Below are 23864 nucleotides of genomic sequence, written 5' to 3'. Positions count from 1 at the left end.
GTTGATGAATTCAGGGCCTCCAACTGGCTGAGACACAGGTGAGCACATCTGGGCTGTTTCCAGTTTGGAGCCATTATGTATAAAGCAGCTATGACCATTTTTGTACAAGGTTCTTGGGGTGAGATGCAATTGTTCCTCTTGGGTAAGTGTAGGTGTATACGTTTACAGAATTTAAATTCCATATATATGTTCAATCCCACAAGACATTAATGCTTATTAATTAAAGCAGTGGTCATTGAGATTTGCCATTTTTAATGCTCTTTATTCCTTCCTGTATCCCCAACACTCATCTGGAATAATATTCCTTCTGCTTGAGAATTAGTGCCCTTCTGCTGGTGGCTAACTTTCTTGGTTTTGGTTTTTCTGAATACATCTTTATTTCACCTTTGTTTTTGAAGGACATTTTCTCTAGATATGTAATTCTAAATTGGAAGTCATTTTCTTTCAGCACGTTTACGATATTATTTTACTATTTTATGGCTTCCATTTTTGCTGGGAAAAAAAAGTTGTTAATCAAATGGTTGCTCCTCTGAAGGTAACCAATCCTCTTTTTTCTGCCTATTTTTAAGATTTTATATTTGGTTTAATTTCTTGCAGCTTCACTCTGATGGCTCCAGGTATGGATTTTTTTTTTTTTTAATCTTGAGATTTGTTGAACTTCTTGAATCTGTGGCTTGATGTATTTCATTTATTTTTTAAGTTTCTCAGCCACTATCTCTTTAAATATTGCTTCTACCCTATTATTTCCCCCCCCTCCTGGGCTCCAAATAAAGGTGTGTCAGACTTTCTCATGGTATCCTTTATATCTCCAACCCCCTCTTTTATATTTTTCATTCCTTTGTATCCATGCTTCATTCTGAGTGGTTTCTTCTGTCCTTTCTTCCAATTCATTACTTACTCCTCAGATGAGTCTAACTTGCTCTTAAACCCATGAATTGGTTCTTAATTTTGGCTTTTGACTATTGCAGGTCTGGATTTTCTGTTTACTTCTGGTTTATCCTACTCCTAGGTTTCCCCTAGGAGTGCAGCCTTTCAGGATCCTAACCCTAAATAGGAAGGTGGTTTACCTAAGCAATCACCTTTGGGGACATTTGGACTCCAAATTTTGTCTCACTTGCCCCACACAGCCTATTTTCTGCCACCAATTTTGGATCAGCAAATGACTCTAGGGTAAAAGCTCTCCTACTGCTGGTCTCCTGCTTTCCTCTCCTTCCATGCTCTCACTGTCTTCTTAGTTAGTTTATTTTAAAAAGCATTTCATCTAACATTTTTAGTTGTCTGCAGCTCAGCTTGAGGATTGGACAAATTATTTAAGCCACCATTGTTGAAAGAGAAGCTCAATTACTAAGTTGGATTTCTAGTCTAGTTCTCCTGAGCTCCAGTTCCACTAATCCAATGGCCTATTGGACACCTCCACTTGGGTATCTACAGGCACTTAAAAAGCAATAAACTAAAATTATCTTCCCCCTGAAAACTTTCAGCTTCTCTTAGCTTCTCAACTAATGAGTCAATGTCACCTAGACTTCAGTTATTTGTATGCTTTTCCTGAATTCCAGTTGATTCTACTTAAAAAGCATCTCCCTATAGTGAACAAGGCCGTATTATACATTTAAAAATTTGTTAAGAGGGTAGATCTCATGTTAGGTGTTCTTAACACACATACACACACACACACACACACACACAAAAGGACACAAGGAAATGTTTGGAGGTGATGGAAATGTTTATTACCTTGGTGTTGTGGTGATGTGTTTCACGGGCATATGCATATGTCCAAACTCATCAAATTGTACACATTAAATATGTACAGCTTATGGTATATCAATCATACCTCAAAAAAACTTTAAAAAAAATTTTCCAATCTCCTATCTACCTCTATAGCCTCTGGAGCCCTCGTTATAGAACAAAGACATTATGCCTGTCCCACAAAAGCTTGCATGATCTGCCCTCTGCTACCTTTTCTTGCCTCTCCTCCTCAGTCATTCTTACACCCATAAACCTTACATCCTAGATCAGGGTTGAAAACATGCACTGCTAATGCAGCCAGTAATGCAAATGAGTGAACAGGGTGAATAGGGACCATGATGAGCTAGACTCATCTCAAAGAAGTAATGGATACTTGGTTCCAGATTATTGTTCATGGAGAGATGCAGGACCTAGATTACCAGCTCTCCAATATTTCAAGACAAGTCAGAATTCCAAATATTCATGTGCCATCTGCTGATTTTAAAATATGGGCAATAAATTTACGGGCAAATTTTATATATATATATATATATATATAATATACATATATAATATATAACATATATATATTTGAGAGAGAGAATACATGCCAGACAAAACATGCCTGCAGTCTGAAGTTGGTCCATGGGCTACTTTTGCTCCAGACCATAAGAATATTCAAAATTCTCCTAAATATGTAGGAAACAGACTTCAGTATTCTGCCGTCTCTGCACAGAATACCTTTCTCATCCTCCTACCCTTGTTGAATTATTTCTCGTTGGAGATTTTCCTGGCCCTAATGCAAGCAAAATAGCCCTTATCTGGGCCTCTTAGCAATTTACCTATCTCTCTGTTGTAGTATTTAACTATATTACATTATGGCTATTTGTCCCAAATAGAGCTCCTCAAAGGTATGGACTATATATATATGATATATATGAGATACATATACACACACACACACACACACACACATATATATATAGTCTTCATCTTTATGCCTTCAGCCGGTGCTTAACACGTACTAGGTCCTCTGGAAATCTGCAGTACGGAAGAAGTTTCCTGATCTTTAGTCTTGCCTAGGTACAGGCTTGCAGAGGTTGGCAGCGCAATACGGTCAACGACTTCTGCTGGCCATTAGAGGGCAGACTGATTCCACAGCTCTCCGGCCCCCAGCCCAGCCGTCAAGGGCCCCAAAATACTCTCCCCAATTTACCCCTCCGCTTGTCATTTCCAACACTGTCTCCCACCGCCCCGACAAATCCCATTTTAATCATCCTCTTCAAGACACACACTCACACGCTGGCAGGGACCCTGAGAACACACCTCTTCGCTCCTCCAGCCACCCGCAAGCTCTCCCTCCCTGTTCCTACAGCCTTTGGGGAACTAAAGAGTTAACTCCGCCCTTCTACCTGGTCCTTTTTCTCCGCTAATCCGCTCAATCTGGAAAACGGGCCGGGGGGGGCGGGGGGGAGATCCTAGATGGACTGGTTACGGGGACCCTGGATTCACCTACTTTAACGCCTTTTCCAGAAACCGTCACCCTCCCGCACCACCCCGACACACATCCAAACACTCACACTTTTTCCTGCCAAGATCCCAAACCAGCACCTCTTTCTCTCTTCCCCAGACGGAACCAGGTAGGAGGGGAGAGAAAGGTGGGGCGCAAGAGGTCCCCTGTTGCTCCCACACACTTCTCTATTCAGCTCTCCTTCCCGACCCCGCAACGGAGCCCCTTCTACCGGTGCCGCTTCTCGGAGGAGGAAGAAGTTTGGCCGCCGAGAAGCGCGAAGAGTGTCTAAAGGAAAGTGTGCGGGCTGAGGGGCTCGGAAGAGCCCGCGACTTCGGGGCGGGGAGGAAGGAGTTAAAGATCCAGGATTGGTTCTACGGTCACGGAGTCTGGGAGGGGAAGCGGCCGGGAGGGAGGGTTCGGAGCTTGGCTTGGGTCCTCCCCAGTCCCCCCCGGACTGCCGGAGACTTGGGCCGGCCGGACGCCCCTTCTGGCACACTCCCTGGGCCAGGCGCTCACGCACACATACAAACCCTCACACTCCCCTTTCCCTCCCTGGCGCCCTCTCCCATCCTTCTCCACGGAGCGCTCGCTCGCGCTCTCGTTTTCTCTCTCCTAACACACTCACACACACACACACACACACACACACACACGCTCTCGCTCACACTCGCGTCTTCTCGGCCCCCTCGCTCTCCTCGCACCCACCTGCTCTGCAGCGCCCTGGGCGCACCCCTCGGTCGCGCGCCCCTGGCGCTCCTGGCGCAGACTGTCACAGTTAGAGGGGGCAGCGTGCCCCGGGGTGAGCGCCCCCGCCCCGCTCGTCCTCCCTCCCACAGGGGCGCTCCTGGTGCCCAGGACGGGCCGCTGAACCGGAGGGGACGCAGGAGGCCATGGTGGGAGCGCTTGTCCGCCTCGGTGCCCGCTGAGGCCATGCCGCGCCCCGGCTGCCCCTCCGGCGCTCGCCTGCGCCTGCTTCTCCTCCTGCCGCCGCTGCTGCTGCTCCCGGGCGGCTACGCGGGCGACCTGACGGTGGCCGTGGTGCTGCCTCTGGCCAACACCTCGTACCCGTGGTCGTGGGCGCGCGTGGGACCGGCGGTGGAGCTGGCCCTGGCCCGGGTGAAGGCGCGGCCGGACCTGCTGCCGGGCTGGACAGTCCGCACGGTGCTGGGCAGCAGCGAGAGCGCGCTGGGCGTCTGCTCCGACACCGCCGCGCCCCTGGCCGCCGTGGACCTCAAATGGGAGCACAACCCCGCGGTGTTCCTGGGCCCCGGCTGCGTGTACGCCGCAGCCCCCGTGGGCCGCTTCACTGCGCACTGGCGGGTGCCGCTGCTGACCGCCGGCGCCCCGGCGGTGGGGTTCGGGGCCAAGGACGAGTACGCGCTGACCACCCGCGCCGGGCCCAGCCATGCCAAGCTGGGCGACTTCGTGGCGGCTCTGCACCGACGGCTGGGCTGGGAGCGCCAGGCGCTAGTGCTCTACGCCTACCAGCCCCGCGACGACCAGCCCTGCTTCTTCGTGGTGGAGGGGCTGTACATGCAGGTCCGCGACCGCCTCAACATCACGGTGGACCACCTGGAGTTCGCCGAGGGCGACCGCGACCACTACACCATGCTGCTGCGCACCGTGCGACGCAAAGGCCGAGGTGAGACGGGCACACCCGTCCGGCTGCTTTGCCTCCGGGCCTTCCCCGGGACATCCTCTCTCTTCTCCGGGCCAGACTTCTCCTCCCCGCCAGACTTCTCCTCCCCGCGACTCCTCGTTCCTATCTCAGCCTCCTCCGCCCTTTCCACCTCTGAGTTTCTATTTCCCTCTTTTTCTCCATTACCCACCCCACCCCTTCCAGTTCCTAGGCTCTCCTCTCTTCTCACCTCCCCACTCCCTCACCTCCTTCCCACCGGTTCCTCCGGAGTTAACCGGAGGGAGAAAATGCCTCCGGCCACCATGACACTTAGTAGGGCCCCAGCTTAGTTCCTATCCCTCATCTCTCCCCCATTTTCCTTCTCTTCCCAACAGGCTTCTCCCCTCCTCCAGCTTCTCCTCCCGGTGCTCCCACACGCCCTCTCCTCTCCCAGTCTCCTCTCCAGCTGGCCCTTCTCTGCTCTCACCCCCTCCTGACCTCACCTTGCCCACCTTTGGCTCCACTATTCCCTCTCTCCCTATCTGGGCTCCTTCCTCCTCCCCCTCCCACTGCCTCCTCCCTCCCTTCATCTTCCTCAGGCCACAGCCCAGACTGAGCCAGGAGTTCCACTTAACTACCTCGGGGTCTCTGAATTTCCTCCCCTGGGTGCCCCAGCTTCAGTTCCCCCTCCACTCCCTGACACTTAGGCTTTTCTCTCTCTCTCTGACTCCCCTTCTTCCCCAGTTGTCTACATCTGCAGCTCCCCAGATACCTTCAGAACCCTGATGCTTCTGGCCCTGGAAGCTGGCCTGAGCGGGGAGGACTATGTTTTCTTCCATCTGGACCTCTTTGGGCAAAGCCTGCAGGGAGCACATGGCCTTGCTCCCCACAGGCCCTGGGAGAGAGGGGATGGGCAGGATGTCAGTGCCCACCAGGCCTTTCAGGTGAGTGTTCAGCTTGGAAGCCCAGGCTGTGGGGCTCTGGGCTGGTGGCACATTGTTTCTGGGTCTTGGGTCCCTCAGGGTCTGAAAGGATTCCAGAAAAGGGGTTCTTGATGCTCAGAGGGAGTTAGGTGACAAAGGGCAGGGGGCTGGGGCAAGGGGTATATAGAGGGCCAGGGGACTTCAGAACCACGAGGCTAAAAAGATGAGAGAATGCCCTTGAGGTGGGATAATGTTCACATCTCACAGACCATCTGGACTTGGAAAAGCCATCCCAGTTCATCCCCTGCTTTGAAGCAGGCAGCACCTCACGCAGGACATAGGGTCCAATTTGACCTTGAGCAAGCAGAGATGCAGCTCTGGGAGGTGGGCACCCAGGGTACTGGGAGGACTGGAGTCAGCACCCAGCTCTCCCCTCTCCACTGACCCCTTCCTCAGGCTGCCAAAATCATTACATATAAAGAGCCGGATAATCCTGAGTACTTGGAATTCCTACAGAAGCTAAAACACTTGGCCCATGAGCAGTTCAACTTCACCATGGAGGATGGCCTGGTAGGAGGGGTTCCTGGGACCCTGCAGCGTGGACCTCCAGCCCCCAGTTCACGGCCCTCTGCCAGTCGCCGCCCTGCTCTCTCAGCCATCCCCGTATTCCCAGGTCTCCCCTTCTTTCCCTTCCCACTGTTCCCGTATCTCTCCTGATGATGGAGGGGGGCATTGACAAGTTGTTCAACCTCTGAAACTCAAATCCTTATCAGTAAAATGAGGACGCTACGTCCTGCCCTATCTGCCTAGCAGGATTCAGAAGCAGTGATATACGCGGAGGCGTCCTACAAGTAGTAAAATCTCTCTGTGCTGTGAGCGTGTTTTCTCCCATCCTCTTCCAAGCTCCCAGTGCCTCCCATTCCCCACCCCACAGCGCCCCACTCTGTGCCCTTCACACGTCCCACCCCAGCCCAGCTCTGCCTGCCCCTGCAGGTGAACACCATCCCAGCGTCCTTCCACGACGGGCTCCTGCTCTATGTCCAGGCAGTGTCGGAGACTCTAGCACATGGGGGAACTGTCACCGATGGGGAGGGCATCACTCAGCGGATGTGGAACCGAAGCTTCCAAGGTCAGGCACTGGAGGTGGCAGGAATGGGCTACCTTGGGGTGCCCCAGGCAGGAAGCAGTGAGAAGCCCCTAGCCCTGCAATGCAGATACTCACTTGCCCGCACCAGTCTCTTCCTCTCTTCTGCCTCTCTTCTTCTTTAGGCTCTTTTCCCTGTGTCCCTAGAGCCATCAAGAAGTCTTCCTAAGTGCCCAACCCCAACAATTCCTGCTGCTGAAATGTCTGTCTGTCTCTTTTATTCCATATATATATATATATATATATATATATATATATACACACACACACATATTTGGAAGGCAAGACAGAGAAGATCAAAAGATCAACAGATAGAGATGAGGTGTGGGAACCAATGAATTTCCACCCTGTCAAAACACAGCCATATCTTCCTCCATACCCCCAGGTGTGACAGGATACCTGAAAATGGACAGCAATGGAGATCGGGAGACCGACTTCTCCCTCTGGGATATGGATCCTGACACTGGCACCTTCAGGGTAAGGCTGTGCCCCCAGAAGACAGTGCCAACTGGGAATGACATTTCACCCTCCCACCGCCCTGGATAAAAGAGATCCAGCCAATCTGGAGGAGCAACCAGAATGATAGGGACTCACAGGTGTTATCCTTGGGGAACCCCATGTCTGAGGAGGGAGCACAGTCCTGCCCACAGGAAACTCCATGTCTCCAAAGGTAGGCAGGATCCCCTCCCAGCAGAGACAGACTGACTCAGGGCCAAGATGAATGCACATCATACTGCTCTATAAGTGCAACAGGAGCAGGAAGGGATTGAGACCACAGGCACCAAGGAGCAGATCATCCAGGGAAGGCTTCCTGGAGGAGGGGGTACCTGGATTAGGCCTGGGAATGTGGACTGAGAACACTGCATTTTCCTATTTCCTGTGTGCTTCAATCCAAGATTATAAACTCCCTGAGTGTAGGGCTGTGATTCCATACAGTTTTCTTTATAAAGCCCTTAAGTCATTTTCAAATTTGTCCACTCTGATAACATGGAGCATAGGTATGAGGCTCTCTGTATCCAGTCACGGCAGGGACTCGTTGAATAGTTGACAGTGCAGACACAGTCCCTGGCAGCAGAGATGGGGTAGGTGGGGGGCAGGATTTCTCCCTTGGACAGGAGGCCTCACCAAGGGCCCTTGCCCACCCACCACTCCTGCCCTCCCATAGGTTGTTCTGAACTTCAATGGAACCTCCCAAGAGCTGGCGACCGTGTCAGGGTGCAAACTGAACTGGCCTCTGGGGTATCCACCTCCTGATGTCCCCAAATGTGGTTTTGACAATGAGGACCCAGCCTGCAACCAAGGTGACTGCCCCTTGCCTTCCAAGCCTCCATTATGGAGATGCTGCATCCTTCCTGCTCAGGGAGTCAAATACGTGCTCCTCTCCCACACTGAGGGGCTCCTGGAGAGACTCCTCCTGCCTTTTTCTTCCCTTCATCCATCATCCCAGTTCACTGATTGAATATTTTTTTAAACTTTTTACTTTATTTCATTATTATATTAATTTTATTTATTTATTTATTGGCTGTGTTGGGTCTTCGTTGCTGTGCACGGGTTTTGTCTAGTTGTGGCGAGCGGGGGCTACTCTTTGTTGCGGTGCGTGGACTTCTCATTGCGGTGGCTTCTCTTGTTGCGGAGCACGGGCTCTAGAGCGCAGGCTCAGTAGTTGTGGCCCACGGGCTTAATTGCTCCACTGCATGTGCGATCTTCCTGGACCAGGGATCAAACCCGTGTCCCCCGTATTGGCAGGCGGATTCTTAACCACTGCGCCACCAGGGAAGTCCCTGATTGAATATTAAAAGGTTCTTCAGGGAATTCCCTGGTGGTCCAGTGGTTCGGACTCCACGCTTCCACTTCAGGGGGCCTGGGTTCAATCCCTGGTCGGGGAACTAAGATCCCACATGCCTGTGCGGTACAGCCAAAAAAATTTAAAAATAACAAAAATAAAGGTTCTTCCTCCTGGTGTCCAATGTCTAACCCAAATCTCTCTTGCTGCAACTTGGACTCTCCCCTACAGACCACTTTTCCACCCTGGAGGTGCTGGCTTTGGTGGGCAGCCTCTCCCTCCTCAGCATTCTGATCGTCTCCTTCTTCATATACAGGTAAGCCTTGGAATGAGGGTGGTGATTGAGGCTGGGAGACCTAAAGAACCAATAGCAGAGGAGGTGGCAGGGACCCAGAGGGAAGAGGGAGGGGTAAAGGGACAGCACAGCAAGGCCCAGGGAGATGGGGGAGAAGAGAGACTAAAAAGCCTCAGGACACCTGGAAGAGAGGAGGAGGGGACAGAGGTGGAGTGGCCAGCGAGGATCTGGGAGATCCAAGAAGGAGCAGATCTGTTGGGGGCATCACAGGGTGTGGATTCCGGCCTGAGGCTCGTTTATCCTCCCTTCCTGCTTGTACAGACCAGATGGGAAGCAGTGGTCCAACACCTGTGTGGTTGGGCCTATATTAGTTGAGCAGGGATGAAGGCTCTGCTGTGAACCAAGTGCTGAACCCAGAGTGGAGGAGAGAGAGAAGGAAGCCCCACTCCTGCCTTCCAGTGGGAGGCTGACAGGAAAATGCAGGAAAAGTTAAAGACAGAGGGAAGCAAGGAGGGAGAGAAGGAAATCAATGCTGGTCAAGCATATACTGTGTGCCAGGCACTTCCACACACAGTTTTTCTTTTCATTCTTATAACAATGCTTTGAAATAAATGTCGAGGTCCCCAATTCCAAATGAGGACATTTAGACATGAACCTGAGACTCAGAGAAGTGGAGTGACTACCCCAAGGTCCCCAGTGAGGCAGAATTTCACCCAAGCCTCCTGACTCTCAGCCAAGAGGATGTAATTGCCCCACCCATCTCTTAGCAACTGCAGTGGTCCCAGGGCTCTGAGGAGAGGCTGCTGAAGCACCCCCCAACCCTGGGTCAGGGGCTCAGACATGGACTTAGGTGCACATTTCATGCCTCAGGAAGATGCAGCTGGAGAAGGAACTGGCCTCAGAGCTGTGGCGGGTGCGTTGGGAGGACCTGCAGCCCAGTAGCCTAGAGAGGCACCTCCGGAGTGCAGGCAGCCGGCTGACCCTGAGTGGGGTAAGAACTCTGGTACTGGGGGAAGGGGGCAGAATTGGGAATGGGCGTGTGGGTAGTGCCTGATCGGTGGGGTAGAGAGCAAGCTTCTAGTCCCAGCCCTGCCTTCACTTGCTGTATGACCTTGGGCAAGTCACATTCCCTCTCTGAGACTACTGCAGGTAATGATTACATCTACAGAGCTCCCTCACAGGGCTCTTTCAAAAGTTAGAGATAGCATATGTGAAAATACATTTTACTTTATTTTTTTATTTGTTTGTTTTTTTGTATAATCATCTGAAAGTTTCTGCATATTTTTTTTTAATTGGGGTATAGTTGTTTTACAACGTTGTGTTAATTTCTACTGTACAGTGAAGTAGTAGAGTTCCCTGTGCTATACAGCAGGTTCTTATTAGTTACCTATTTTATACATATTAGTGTATATATGTCAATCCCAATCTCCCAGTTCATCTCACCCCCCACGCCCCACCCCCCTGAAAATACATTTTAAAAAAGTAAATAAATGAGCAAAGGATTTTATGATGTGGAATGAGAGGCAGGGCGACACAAAGATAAGGCAGGGTAGTGAAGATCAGAGCTCAAGCAACCAGGATGGAGAGCCAGGTCCATGGGCTGACCACCCCTCCTGCATTCCGTCCCTTCAGAGAGGCTCCAATTACGGCTCCCTGCTGACCACAGAGGGCCAGTTCCAAATCTTTGCCAAGACAGCGTATTATAAGGTGGGTCTGGGGAAAGACCACTGGTCCTCAGGACTGGGGCAGAGCTTTCCCGTGATGGAGGACTGGAGACGGTCTTAGCACAGGGGTGGGCTGTCAGGGCTGGGCCATCTCCTTACAGTGACAATCTCCATTCCTCACTCAGGGTAACCTCGTGGCTGTGAAACGTGTGAACCGTAAACGCATTGAGCTGACGCGGGAAGTCCTGTTTGAGCTGAAGCATGTAATGTGGGGAGGGAGGCAATGGCCTGGGGAAGAATCTAGGGACACAGTGGAGGTTGGCCAACAGAATGGGTATGGAGGGACTGCAGGGTATCCTAGGAAGGGATGGGCACTGTAGCCCTGGGATGGGCCCCTGCGTGATGTGGGTAGGAGTAGGGGAATCATAGATGGGAGAAGGGCTGGAGATTTTGTAGGGGCTCCGTTGGATGGGCTTAAGAAGCAGAGGGAGTAGGGAGCAGGTTCTGGGGAAGGGTTCTTTAGAACAGGAGTGGGAATCACCGAGGAAGGTCCTAGAATGTCTGCAGAGAATGCATAGGGACTTAAGGAGAGTGAGGGGTCCCCAAGGGTGGGGGCAACTTGGCAAGGAGTGAGGTCTCTGTCAGGCTCTGATGCTGGCTCTCACCTGCAGATGCGGGATGTGCAGAACGAACACCTGACCAGGTTTGTGGGGGCCTGCACTGACCCCCCCAACATCTGTATCCTCACAGAGTACTGTCCCCGTGGGAGCTTGCAGGTGAGGCGACAAGGGAGTGTCAGGACAACTAGGTCTAGCCCTGGGTCTGCCCCTGACTCAACATAAGGCCCTGGGCAAGCCTCTCCTTCTTTCTGACCTTTATTTTCCCCATCTGTAAAATGGGAGTGGGGGGAGGGTGGTGGTACTAGAGTAGATCCAAAGCTTTGTCCCGTTCTGCCAGTTTATGTCAGTGGAACCCCTGCACTCCTCCTCCTGGGGGCATGTGCAGGGTACAGGGCTGACTCTCACTGCCCAGCAGGACATCCTGGAGAATGAGAGCATCACCCTGGACTGGATGTTCCGGTACTCGCTCACCCATGACATCGTCAAGGTAGGCCCAAAAGGGCCCACTGGGTGTGGGGGGAGGGGCCAGGCAGTCTTCTCCCCTGGCTGTGGTTGGTTGGAGGTCTCACTCATGCCCAAGACCCCTGCCTCCTCAAATGTCCCAGGGTATGCTGTTCCTGCACAATGGGGCCATTTGCTCCCATGGGAACCTCAAGTCATCCAACTGCGTGGTAGACGGGCGCTTCGTGCTCAAGATCACTGACTACGGGCTGGAGAGCTTCAGGGACCCGGAGCCCGAGCAAGGATACACCCTCTATGCCAGTGAGCCCCGACCTGACTCTGACCCCTAACACCACCCCCAGCACAGCCCAGTGGGGAGGCTGATGCCTGGCCTGTGATGGGCTCGGGCCCACCTTTCCTGACTCCCTGCTCAATTCATCATCAGTAGAAAGCGGAGTCAGGGCTTCCCTGGTGGCGCAGTGGTTAAGAATCTGCCTGCCAATGCAGGGGACACGGGTTCGAGCCCTGGTCTGGGAAGATCCCACATGCCACGGAGCAACTAGGCCCGTGAGCCACAACTACTGAGCCTGCGCGTCTGGAGCCTGTGCTCCACAACAGGAGAGACCACGACAGTGAGAGGCCTGCGCACCACGATGAAGAGTGGCCCCCGCTCTCTGCAACTGGAGAAAGCCCTCACACAGAAACGAAGACCCAGCACAGCCAAAAATAAATAAATAAATAAATAAATTAAAAAAAAAAAAAAGAAAGAAAGCAGAGTCAGACAAAATGGTCTCAAGGCCCCTTCTAGCCCTAGCACCCCCTGTGATGTCTCCAGATCAGTCCCAGTCACATCCTCTGGGACCTTGTTTCCCCTCATCCCTTAGCTTTGGGGCCCTTCACCCTGTGACTCCTGACCTCTGACCTGCAGAAAAGTTGTGGACAGCCCCTGAGCTCCTGCGAATGGCCTCAGCCCCTGCCCGGGGCTCCCAGGCTGGTGACGTGTACAGCTTTGGAATCATCCTTCAGGAGATTGCCCTGAGGAGTGGTGTCTTCCATGTGGAAGGTTTGGACCTCAGTCCCAAAGGTGAGAGGACCATGCTTTCCCCTAATGCTGCCACACTCAACTAACCCCAGCTCCAGAGAGAGGGAACCCTGGAAATGCCACCGCCCTTTGCTCCACTGCTGCCAGTGACCCTGAGCATGACTAGCCCAGTTCCCTGCAGGGCTCCCCTGCCCCGTGCCTTGGTCCTGGACCTCCCCACCCCGTTTCTCAACAGGCCCTGGGCTGAACCTACCCCTCGGCCTCTCTTCCCCCACCACACAGAGATCATCGAACGTGTGACTCGGGGCGAGCAGCCCCCCTTCCGGCCCTCCCTGGCCCTGCAGAGTCACCTGGAGGAACTGGGGCAGCTGATGCAGCGCTGCTGGGCCGAGGACCCGCAGGAGCGGCCACCCTTCCAACAGATCCGCCTGATGCTGCGCAAATTTAACAGGTCGCTGGCATTAGTCCTGGATCCTCCCAGCCTCCTCTACCCTCCACGGCGACCGCGTGGCTCACACTTAAGTCTTATCCCTGTGGTGGCAGAGGCCACGCACAGCCCCCCATACACAGGCTGCTCCAGCCCGCCACAGCCTCGCAGCCCCCTCTGTGAATACTGTAGGACCCAGCTGGTCCCACAGTCCCCTACCTCTCATACCCTGCTCCTCCACTGGCCCCTACTCCATCAGCCTTCAGTGGCCGCAGAGTAAATGGCCTCCCACCTCCTCCCTACACCTCTCTGCCCTCCGTGGGAGCTCCCACCCGGCCCTTTGATCCCCTTTCCCAGTGTGCCCCTGGGGGCCGGTTCCTCCAGGCACACCCCTGTGCCAGCCTGTGTGCCCTCACTCTGTTCTCAACTGGTCCCTGTCCCTTTCTGCCTCTTCTACCTCCTTCTAAGCCCCTTGTGTTCAACAAAGATGTTCAAAATAGCCAATACGTCTGAAGCTTGATACTTGACCCTGGGGTCTCAGGGATGAATTGTACTTTCCTCCGACCCTTTTCCCCTGCCACCCCCATCCTGCCGTGCCCCCCACCCCTGACTCTCGCCAGGGACCCCACTGCAGTGGGCTGACATTAAGCCTGGGTAGGGTGAGAGCCTGGGGGAGGCGCTTCAGGGTAGGGCATGCTGCTCCTCTCTCACCGCCACCCCTGTCCCCAGAGAGAACAGCAGCAACATCCTGGATAACCTGCTGTCGCGCATGGAACAGTACGCCAACAACCTGGAAGAGCTGGTGGAGGAGCGGACCCAGGCCTACCTGGAGGAGAAGCGCAAGGCGGAGGCCCTGCTCTACCAGATTCTGCCTCAGTGAGTGCCCGTGCTTGGTGCTCCCACCACCCCTGTCCCAGCCCCACCTCCCCTTCTGATCCTGCACCTGTCCCTGACCCCCCAGCTCAGTGGCTGAGCAGCTGAAGCGTGGGGAGACGGTCCAGGCCGAAGCCTTTGACAGCGTCACTATCTACTTCAGCGACATTGTGGGTTTCACGGCCCTGTCGGCGGAGAGCACGCCCATGCAGGTAAGTCAGGCACAGCCCCAGGTGGCAGAGCAGCCGGTGTGCTTGGCTTGGCACCTCCATCCCATAGGCCTGCCTTCTGGTTCCGCTTTTCCCACCCGAGCCCAGGTGCGGTCCCTTACTCCCCACCCCTTTTGGCTTCTCTTTTCTTCCAGGTGGTGACCCTGCTCAACGACCTGTACACTTGCTTTGATGCTGTCATAGACAACTTTGATGTCTACAAGGTGAGAAAAGATGGGAGGGGACAGACAGACGGATGTGGAGGGCAGAATGACATAGTCTTAAGCGAGAAGACCAAGAGACATGGACAAAGACAGTGTCACAGGGAGACCCAGGAACAGGCAGAAAAACCGCGCGGGGGACGGGGGATGAGCGAACACAGTGGCTGGTAGATGGGGAGTGGGGACAGGAAGGCGGTGCCCACAGTGTGGGGGCCGCACCGGGAGGAGAGAGTTCCAGTCCTCAGGTCCGGCACCCTCTCGCGGCCCTCACAGGTGGAGACCATTGGGGACGCCTACATGGTGGTGTCCGGGCTCCCAGTGCGGAACGGGAGGCTGCACGCCCGCGAGGTGGCCCGCATGGCCCTGGCGCTGCTGGACGCGGTGCGCTCCTTCCGCATCCGCCACCGGCCCCAGGAGCAGCTGCGCTTGCGCATCGGCATCCACACAGGTGAGGCCGCCGGAGGGGCTGGGAGGGGGCTCCCAAAAGCTGGAGCTGCAGGTGAGAGACGAGCCGGCCACGTCGCCACCGCTCCCCATGCGCGCGTACACCCACACCTCTGGGCTCCCACCGACCGCAGATCCCACCTGCTGCCTCTCCTGGAGCGCCCTAGCCCTGTCCTATGGCCACCCTCCGTTCCTCCCACCTACTTCCCTAAACTGATGGGCTTCCCTCACTGATGGGCTTCCGCTCCCTCCAGGACCCGTGTGTGCAGGTGTGGTAGGGCTGAAGATGCCCCGTTACTGTCTTTTTGGGGACACAGTCAACACGGCCTCAAGAATGGAGTCTAACGGGGAAGGTATGCTGGGTCCCCGAGGCGGGACAGGGAGGGCAGGGTGGCTGTGGCTGAGGAAGGCTCTCCTGGCAGCGGGTGCCTATCCAATCCATGTTCTCCCTCCTCCCAGGCTCCCTTTTCATAAGGGTTCAACCTGGCCAGATCACCTTGAATCTAATCAGAGACTCAGGTCCCAGCTGCGCCCTCTTGGCAAATGACTGAAAAGTCTTTCCAGACCAATGTCCAGCAGTTCCCAGCTGGGAACTACCTTTAGGGCCCTCTTGGGTGTGGTAAAGAGGGCTCCAGAGCAGCCCACTTGGGTGTGAATCTCAGCTCTACAACCGACTCAGCTGTGTCAGTTTGCTACACCTCCCTGAGCCTCTGTTTTCCTCACCTGGAAAATGAGAATTAAATATCTACCTCAGAAGAGTTACATGAGAAAGTCATATAACACGACTAGCAGATAATTGTCATTCAACTTTTCTGAGCCTTAGCTGTTGCTCTTTATTTTTTTAATTAATTAATTAATTAATTTATGGCTGCGTTGGGTCTTCATTGCTGTGTGCGGGCTTTGTCTAGTTGTGGTGAGTGGAGGCTAGTCTTCGTTGCGGTGCGCAGGCTTCTCCTTCTGGTGGCTTCTCTTGTTGCAGAGCAGGGACTCTAGGTGTGTGGGCTTCAGTAGTTGTGGCACACGGGCTCAGTAGTTGTGGTTCGCGGCCTCTAGAGGGCAGGCTCAGTAGTTGTGGCACACACGCTTCGTTGCTCCGCGGCATGTGGGATCTTCCCAGACCAGGGCTCGAACCCGTGTCCCCTGCATTGGCGGGCAGATTCTTAATCACTGCACCACCAGGGAAGTCCCTGTTTATCTTTAAAATGATGCCTGTCTCAGTGTTCTAAAAAACATAGCCCAACCCCTAGAACACAGTAGGTACCTGATAAATGCTTGCTCCCACCTCTTCCCTGGGGCTTGCTTCCTGTTGATCTTCTGCCTCCTGCTGTAGTCAACACAATTAAATTCAGTAAATATTTATTGAGCAACTACTGAGTACCAGGCCCTGGAATACTAAGATGACCCAGACCAAAGTTTGCTAGGGAGTCCACGCGGACCCCAGCTAAGCCTCGTGGTGGGCAAAGGGCTACTTGGGAGCCCAGAGGGGGTCTGGTTCAGCAGATATTCCCTGGGCACTGTGTTGAGGCCGTCGAAGTGGGAGAAAGCTTCTCACTGTGGTTCAGTCCTCAAGGAGCACATTCTCAGAAATCGTTTAACAGCAGAAAAGGGCCTCTGCGATGCAGACCCCAGGAGTGGTAGGGGCGAGTTCAGAGGGAGGTCAAAGAAGGGCTGTGGGGAACAGCATTCAGGAGTCAGGAGTCTGGGCAGACCTCAGCAGATTTGGGCAGGTCTCCTCCCCGAGGCCTGGGCTCCCTCAGCCCTGAAATAAGGGTGTTGAGTTAAGAAACGATGATAGCAAACACTTGTATAGTGCCTCCTAAGTGCCAGACTCTTTTAAAATATGTAATGAATAATGTTAAATTTAATCCTCACTAGAAGGCTTTGAGATGGGTCCTGTTGCTATCAGCATTTTGTAGACTAGGAAACTGAGGCACAGATAGTTTATACTACTTCCCCAAGCAAGTGTCCAAGCTGGGATTCATACTAGGCAGGGCAGGCTCCAGTGTCTGAGCTCCTGACCACCACACTCTACTGTCTGTCTAGAGCCTGGTGATGCTCTGGCGTGCTGTCCGATAGAACTTTCTGCAGTAATGGAAATGTTCTATAAGCTGTGCTGTCCAATATGGTAGCCTCCGAGGCATTGCATTTTTCACTATATTTCAATTACAGTTTAAATAGCCACATGTGACTAGTGGCTTTCATGGTGGACAACACAGTTCTAGAGTTCTTAGGGAGAGGCCCGTGTGGTCAGACACTACATGGAGGGGGTGGGACTTTGAATTAGGAGGCTTTCTGGGCCAAAGGAAGGAGGGAGAGCATCTTTCTAGCCCCACAGTCCCTGATCTCCTGCTCCCATCTCTTGCATCTCTCATCTCCCTTCTCCTACCCAGCCCTGAAGATCCACTTGTCTTCTGAGACCAAGGCTGTCCTGGAGGAGTTTGGTGGTTTCGAGCTGGAGCTTCGAGGGGATGTAGAAATGAAGGTAGAAAAGGAAGTCCCTACCCTTACCACCCCTTAGGGTCCCCGAAGGGCTTACCCTCCCCCAGGCCCCTTCTCAAGCAGCCAACCCCACTCCCAACATTTGGGAAAGTGGATGAATCACTCCCCACCCCAAACTCCTCTTTTTCCCTCCAGGGCAAAGGCAAAGTTCGGACCTACTGGCTACTGGGGGAGCGGGGGAGTAGCACCCGAGGCTGACCTGGCTCTCCTCCTGGCCTTCCACACCTCCCTTCCCTATGCCAGAGGTGAGAGAGAGGTGCCAGGCCTCAGCCTCGCCTGCAGTATCCCCACCATTGCCAAAGAAGTAGTTTGAACAGCTCAGATGTGCAGACCCCAGTGGAGACACCAGACATTACCTCTGAAAGTGGACTGGTATTGAGGGAGAACTTGGAGCTCACAGGACCAGACCAGAACTCACAGCCATGCCCAGGGACACAACACACACACACACACACACACACACACACACACACGTAGGCACACGCACCTGCTCTCCACCCTGACTCAGGCCAGGCCAGGCTGGGATATGGATTCCTGGATCCTCCTGCCCCTCCCTGTGCCCTCTTCCCTCAACCTTGCTACACTGTGACTTTTATGGGGAGGAGGAAAAGGAAAAGGGATTATAGGTGAATCTAGGGGCTGGGGGGAGTCCACATCTGGGCCTAGCCCAGATGGGCCACAAACACCCCCCCCCCGTCCCCCACCACCCAACCTAGGATGCAATGCACAGGGGAGAAAGGGAAGGACAGAGGGCTGTGGGCTTGTATGCCTTGCTTCTCCTGTGAGTGGAGACCATTAAAATCTTTATTCCAGTGACAGTGTCTTTTCTTGAGGGGGAGCGGGTTGCCAGAAAACACAGCCATATTCTCCATCCTGTGCTTCAAATAAGGTGTTTCTCAAGTCGGAATGCAGTATCTGAAAAAGGCTGCAGTGCCCCTTCCGTTTTGAGGAGCCAGTGTTACAGCCTACGAATTACCCCAGCAGTGCTGATGCTGTTGGTCTCAGGACCCATTTACTCCCTTAAAAGCTACTGAGGGCCCCAAAGAGCTTTTGTTTATGTGGGTCATATCTATCAGTATATTCTGTATTAGCAATTAAAACAAGTCTTTGTTAACTCATTTAAAATAACTATAATAAACCCATCACATGTTCATTTTTTGCAGCTTTATCAAAGACAGTCTTAAGAGAAACTGGCTTTTTTTGAAGACTACAGTGAGTAGTTTGGTGCTACTGCCTTGATTTATGCTAAGACACCAGCAGTTTTAACCCCACTGTTTTTGCACCATCAGTGCAAATATCAACACAGTCAATAAGGCAAATAATATAATTAGTAGGAGTGTGAAAATCTTGTGTGTGTGTGTGCGTGTGTGTGTGTGGCTTGAGGGATCTTAGTTCCCCGACCAGGGATTGAACCCGGGGCCCCTGGCAGTGAAAGCACCGAGTCCTAACCACTGGGATCTCCCATGAACGTCATTTTGACCTCATCCATCCCCTGAAAGGATCTTGGAGACCCACAGAGTCTGTGGACTACACTTTGAGAACTGCTCTATTACCCAATGCCCAGCATACAGTAGGAATATAAGGAGTGTGGACTGAATGGAGAGTCCTGGCATCTGCCCCAGGAGGCCTGGGAGCCAAGAAGGAGGGGTGAGGTGGGAACATATGGATCCCTTTTTACCTCAGTTGAAATGTGGGAATTGTCCACCTGCCCATCCATCCCCATACCAGTGTAGACAAATGTGAGTGATAGTTTACAACATGACTCTCAGCTGGGCTGAGGGCCCTCCTTTCCCTGCTCTAGCCACCCACCCCACCCCCTTCCTGATCAGGCAGGCAGGAATGTGAATGCGGGGGAGAGGTGGCTGCAGCTTCACCTCCCCCATGGGGAAAGAAAGTGCCAGACATTTCTTCAGTACCATCCATCAAGTGCAGACAGGCCCCTCCTCCGACCTCCCCAAGCCTCTTACTGGAGTCCACGCCCAGCGCCCAGTGGGACTGGAGGTCTGTGTGGGCTATGGAGAGCTTGGACGTCTGCCTTCAGGACAGTGCGCCCTGATACACAAATGGTGGTCTGGAGGTGAAGAAAGGATAAGTTGTTCTCCCTTTGTCTGATGACCCTTCTTGATGTCCTGTGCTCCCTGCCCACCCTTTTTGGCCTCAGTCAGATTTGATTTATTGGGAGAAGGAGCTAACACAGTCAAGTCCGCACCCTCCTCCGCTGGGGATGAATAGCTCTGGGAAGGCCTAACAGAAGGGTGGTTGCCTTGGTAACCACAGCACATCCACCTTCCTGGTGGGCCCTGGTGGCCATGTTGACTCCCAAGCCCCCATTCCTCCTCGCAGGTAGTGGCAGTCCCAGAAGAGAGTAGAAATACTAGAGAACTGTGGGACCTAAGAAGTCAGCTCAGGGACTTCCCTGGTGGCGCAATGGTTAAGAATCCGCCTGCCAATGCAGGGGACACGGGTTCGAGCCCTGGTCCGGGAAGATCCCACATGCCGCAGAGCAACTAAGCCCGTGCGCCACAACTACTGAGCATGCGCTCTAGAGCCCACAAGCCACAACTACTGAGCCCGCGTGCCACAACTACTGAAGCCTGCGCACCTAAAGTCCGCGCTCCACAACAAGAGAAGCCACCGCAATGAGAAGCCCGTGCACCGCAACAAAGAGTAGCCCCCCCTCGCCTCAAGTAGAGAAAGCCCGCGCACAGCAATGAAGACCCAATGCAGCCAAAAAAAAATTTTTTAATAATAATTAAAAAAAAAAAAAAAGAAGTCAGATCAGGCTGGAGGCTGGGATATCTAGAGAGACTGGGGTTTGGGGAGGGGAGACTGTAAGAGATGAGGTGGGGAAGGAGGGGCGGGGAGCTGATTGACTGAGGAGCCCCGGTAAGACAATTGTAGGAAATTGCCGGTCAGATCCTTCCGGGGCAGCCTGGCTCCACTACGGGCACTTGGAGGGGAGGGGCTGGGGGAGTGGGCGTGAGGAGAGGCCCGAGGAGTCGATGACTTCAGCAGCTCAAGAACTTTCACTGGAACTGAGGAGATTTCCTTCCGGAGGAAGGCCCCCGAAGCCAGGAAGGACTGGGAAAGCCATTACTGAGGGGAGGTGCGAGGGGCCGGAGTGGGGGCGGCGTTCTGAGGGTAGCAGTAGCGCCCCTCCTGCTAGCCAGGGAGACGGATTTGCGCCAGAACCTCCGCCCACGTGGGAGGGGCTGTCTAGCCTCACTGAGTGTCCCAGGCTGTCCTGCTGCGTAGGTCTGGGAGGGTGGGGGGCAACAGGGTTTCCCTGGAGCATGATAAGAATAATAACAACAGTAATCATTGGCATTCGATTGTGCCTTGCAGTTGACAAAGGCTTTCACATATATTATCTCATCAGCCCACATGACACCCTTGGAAGGGAAGGGCAGGGAGTGCAGCTGAGGTAGGAGGGCCCAGCTGTGGTCCAGCTGTGGGTAGGAGGGCCCACTGCGGAGAGTGTGCAGAGGGAACCAGCCCTGTGCAAGGCTGGGACCCAGAAAAAAAAAAAAAAAAAGCTGATAGAAGAAGACAAATATCCTCCCCCTACCCCCTCTTTTCTCTATATCAAAGAGCTTGGGTAATTTATTTATCATAACAGTACATCTAGTGATAATTTTTTTTTAATGATTTATACCTTTCAGGACAGATCCATGGAATCTAATTAGCAGTGGAGGCCAGTTTTGCAGCCTGAAAGTCATTTTTTCATTAAATTGCAAGAGCTATAAAAATACAAAAATAAGTAAATTAACCATAAAAAAAAAAACCCTAATGCTGTCCAGGGAGATTTAATCTCATTGAGCTGGAACGCAAGAAAAATTCCAGGTGAGGTGTTTACCATCAAGATGCTGATGAATTTGGATACTGGTGAGGAGGATGAGGCCATAGGAAGAGAGGAGATGCGGGGGCAGGAACCCTGGTAGTGCTAACCCCAGGTTTAGTGAGAGGGACCAGATAGGGAAAAAACCCACCCACCCAGTTCCCTATCACACATATTGTACCAGTGAGTGGGTGGGTGGGTTGGTTGCCCTTTAAGAACCTTTCCATAGCGAAGACTCCATAACCAAATACATCTGTTAATCACTGTGGTACCCCTTCTGGACTTGATGCAGCCGTCCCACTGTTACTCTCTGCCTTTGGCTTTCAAATGTGGACTGCATATGGCATACCTTGGCTGTTGATAATGTCCTATGATCAGGTTGGCTTATGTTGTCTCAGCCCACCAAACTCCCAGCAGGCCAGAACCAGGCCAAAATACCACACAGATCTCAGTATTCAGAACTGGAGTAATTTCAAACGTCTATCAAGTGAGAGGCAGTGTGATGCTGGGTAAGAGGCTAACTCTGGATTCAAACCCAGCTCTGCCACCTATAATCCGTGTAGCTTTGGGCAAATTTCTCAACTTCTCTAAGCCTCAGTTTTCTGCTCTAACACGGGAATGGTCATAATAAGACCTACCCCACAGGGTTGCCTGGAGGATTATAAGAGGTTTTTCTCATTACATCCTTAGAACACTGAAGGGCAGGTAGTAAGAACTAGTTGTTTACTAGTGTTATTAAGAGTCTACATTATGCAAACCATAATGCTAGATGTAAGGAGTTCCTGATGTCCAGGGAACAGTTGGAAGCAAAATGCAGCCCATGATTAGACCCCTCAATGAGAGGTAAGATCTAAAAATCTTAGAAGAAAAACTAGAGGTTATGCACTCCAACCGCTTATCCAGGGCTGAAATCCTTTTAAAAACATCTGTGTAACTTCCATGTTCTATTGGAAAACTTTCAGGGACTTGGAACTAAGACCATTCTATTTTTGAACAGCTGTAATTAGAATGTTCTTCCTGATATAAGAAGATGGAGATATTTCTATCATCAGAATTGCTTTTGAGGAAATCATCTTTGTTTATGGACAAGGAAGCATGCTCATGCTCCTTCAACTGCCACCTAAGGAAGGCACATCTTGTTGGATGAAGGGTCCTTTGTTTTGCTGAGCCTGAAGCTGAGTTTTTATATAAATTGTGAAGCTCAGGACAAGCTTGTCTGATAAATCCACTTGTGTGACAGTTGAAAGAAGAAGCAAGGGTAGAGGTATTCCAGTAGCTGAATTGAGACTTTGCAGACCACCTATAGCTAACAGAGACTTTAAAAAAAAAAGAAGAAGACTAGTGTGATGGGAATTCCCTCGCGGTCCAGTGGTTAGGACTTGGCTTCCCTGGTCGGTCGGAGAACTAAGATCCCACAAGTGCCGCCAAAAAAACCCAAAAAACAAAAAACTTGTGGCTTTATTGTTTTCTGGAAATGACACACACTTCTATAAAGAGGTACAGAGAAGAAATTTAAATTCTGCCATTGAAATAGTTACTGTTAACATTTGATGAACATCATTCCAATGTGAATTAAAAATTGTTTGATATTGGGTATTTAATACAAATTCCCTTTATGTTTATGGAAAGGCCAATCTGCCTCTTATTATCTCTTCCACTGGCCCTACCACTGCCATTCCTAGCTCTGTAAAAGTCTCCTCTCTCTTCCAACAACAGCCAACCCCTCCACCGCTTCCCCCCATTTCCCCGACGCCCACCCCCGCCCCATATTGGAGCCTTAGCCATATAACATCACTATTTCCTTTAGAGATTCCTCTAAGATCTGACTGCAAACTCTGTACCATTCTGGGTGAGCTCCTGTGGGTTCACCCTGGTCCGTCAACCTCCCTTTGACAGCCTGCCTCCCTGTCAGGAGCAGAATCATCCAGGTGAGTCTGAGGAGTGCAGAGATCAGGCAGCTCTCACCTCCTTGCCTCTGTCACACAATGGGCTATTATGGAACTTGTGGTCACACATACCTCTCCCTTCCCCCACCTCCACAGTTTTTCTCACATTGCTGCTGTTAATCCAAGTCTCTCCCACCTTGTACTCTGTTAAATTTTAAAGTGAAAAATACCTATTTTACTAAAGATTTCATATAAGAGATGAAGAAGAGGAGGGTTATGTCACTGATAGCACAGTGTTTCTACCTAGATACTCATTAGACAGGCTTACTGTCTCCTCAGAGTCCCTCTCCAGCTGGCCCCCAGCCAGGATGGATCCAGGTTTTGTGGGGCTTGAAGTTTATGCAATCTGGTGGGTCCTCTTTAAGAAAGAGAATACAGGGCTTCCCTGGTGGTGCAGTGGTTAAGAATCTGCCTGCCAATACAGGGGACACGGGTTCGAGCCCTGGTCTGGGAAGATCCCACGTGCCGCGGAGCAACTAAACCCGTGCGCCCCAACTACTGAACCTGCTCTCTAGAGCCCGTGAGCCACAACTACCAAGCCTGTGTGCTGCAACTACTGAAGCCCGCGTGCCTAGAGCCCTGCAACAAGAGAAGCCACCGCAATGAGAAGCCCGTGCACCGCAACAAAGAGTAGCCCCG

At 52.4% G+C, this 23864-nt stretch overlaps 1 protein-coding gene across 3 annotated transcripts; it reads left to right on the top strand.

Moving 5' to 3' along the window:
* Positions 1-2264: 2264 nt before the first annotated feature.
* Positions 2265-19817, top strand: NPR1 (natriuretic peptide receptor 1). Of its 3 annotated transcripts, none has more exons than XM_082352143.1 (22): positions 2265-4880; positions 5601-5800; positions 6236-6349; positions 6773-6908; positions 7309-7400; positions 8089-8224; positions 8938-9022; positions 9872-9992; positions 10634-10708; positions 10851-10928; positions 11337-11441; positions 11698-11772; positions 11891-12047; positions 12655-12810; positions 13051-13219; positions 13925-14071; positions 14157-14280; positions 14433-14501; positions 14772-14946; positions 15197-15295; positions 17333-17424; positions 17577-18257. In XM_082352143.1, the coding sequence occupies exons 1-22, from the start codon at positions 4169-4171 to the stop codon at positions 17637-17639; spliced, it is 3180 nt and encodes a 1059-aa protein (XP_082208269.1). In that variant the 5' UTR covers positions 2265-4168; the 3' UTR covers positions 17640-18257. The 3 variants fall into 3 exon arrangements, with proteins under 3 accessions (XP_082208269.1, XP_082208268.1, XP_082208267.1); XM_082352142.1 differs by lacking the exon at positions 17577-18257 and adding an exon at positions 18605-19817 and having other exon boundaries at positions 3137-4880; XM_082352141.1 differs by having other exon boundaries at positions 3140-4880; positions 11701-11772.
* Positions 19818-23864: the final 4047 nt, after the last annotated feature.

This window comes from Balaenoptera borealis (genome assembly GCF_965194805.1).
Source record: "Balaenoptera borealis genome assembly, chromosome: 1".
Taxonomy (NCBI): Eukaryota; Metazoa; Chordata; class Mammalia; order Artiodactyla; family Balaenopteridae; genus Balaenoptera; species Balaenoptera borealis.
Note: the sequence above shows the minus strand (reverse complement) of the source record. Positions and strands in the feature narration are given on the sequence as shown.

What these genes read in the sequence shown, in the direction of transcription:
- NPR1 (XM_082352143.1), top strand. Translation starts at nt 4,169, where the DNA reads ATGCCGCGCCCCGGCTGCCCCTCCGGCGCTCGCCTGCGCCTGCTTCTC. An exon ending in GTGGAACCGAAGCTTCCAAG is followed by an intron (nt 6,909 to 7,308) that starts GTCAGGCACTGG and finishes CCATACCCCCAG; the next exon opens with GTGTGACAGGATACCTGAAA. An exon ending in GAGGGGATGTAGAAATGAAG is followed by an intron (nt 17,425 to 17,576) that starts GTAGAAAAGGAA and finishes TTTTCCCTCCAG; the next exon opens with GGCAAAGGCAAAGTTCGGAC.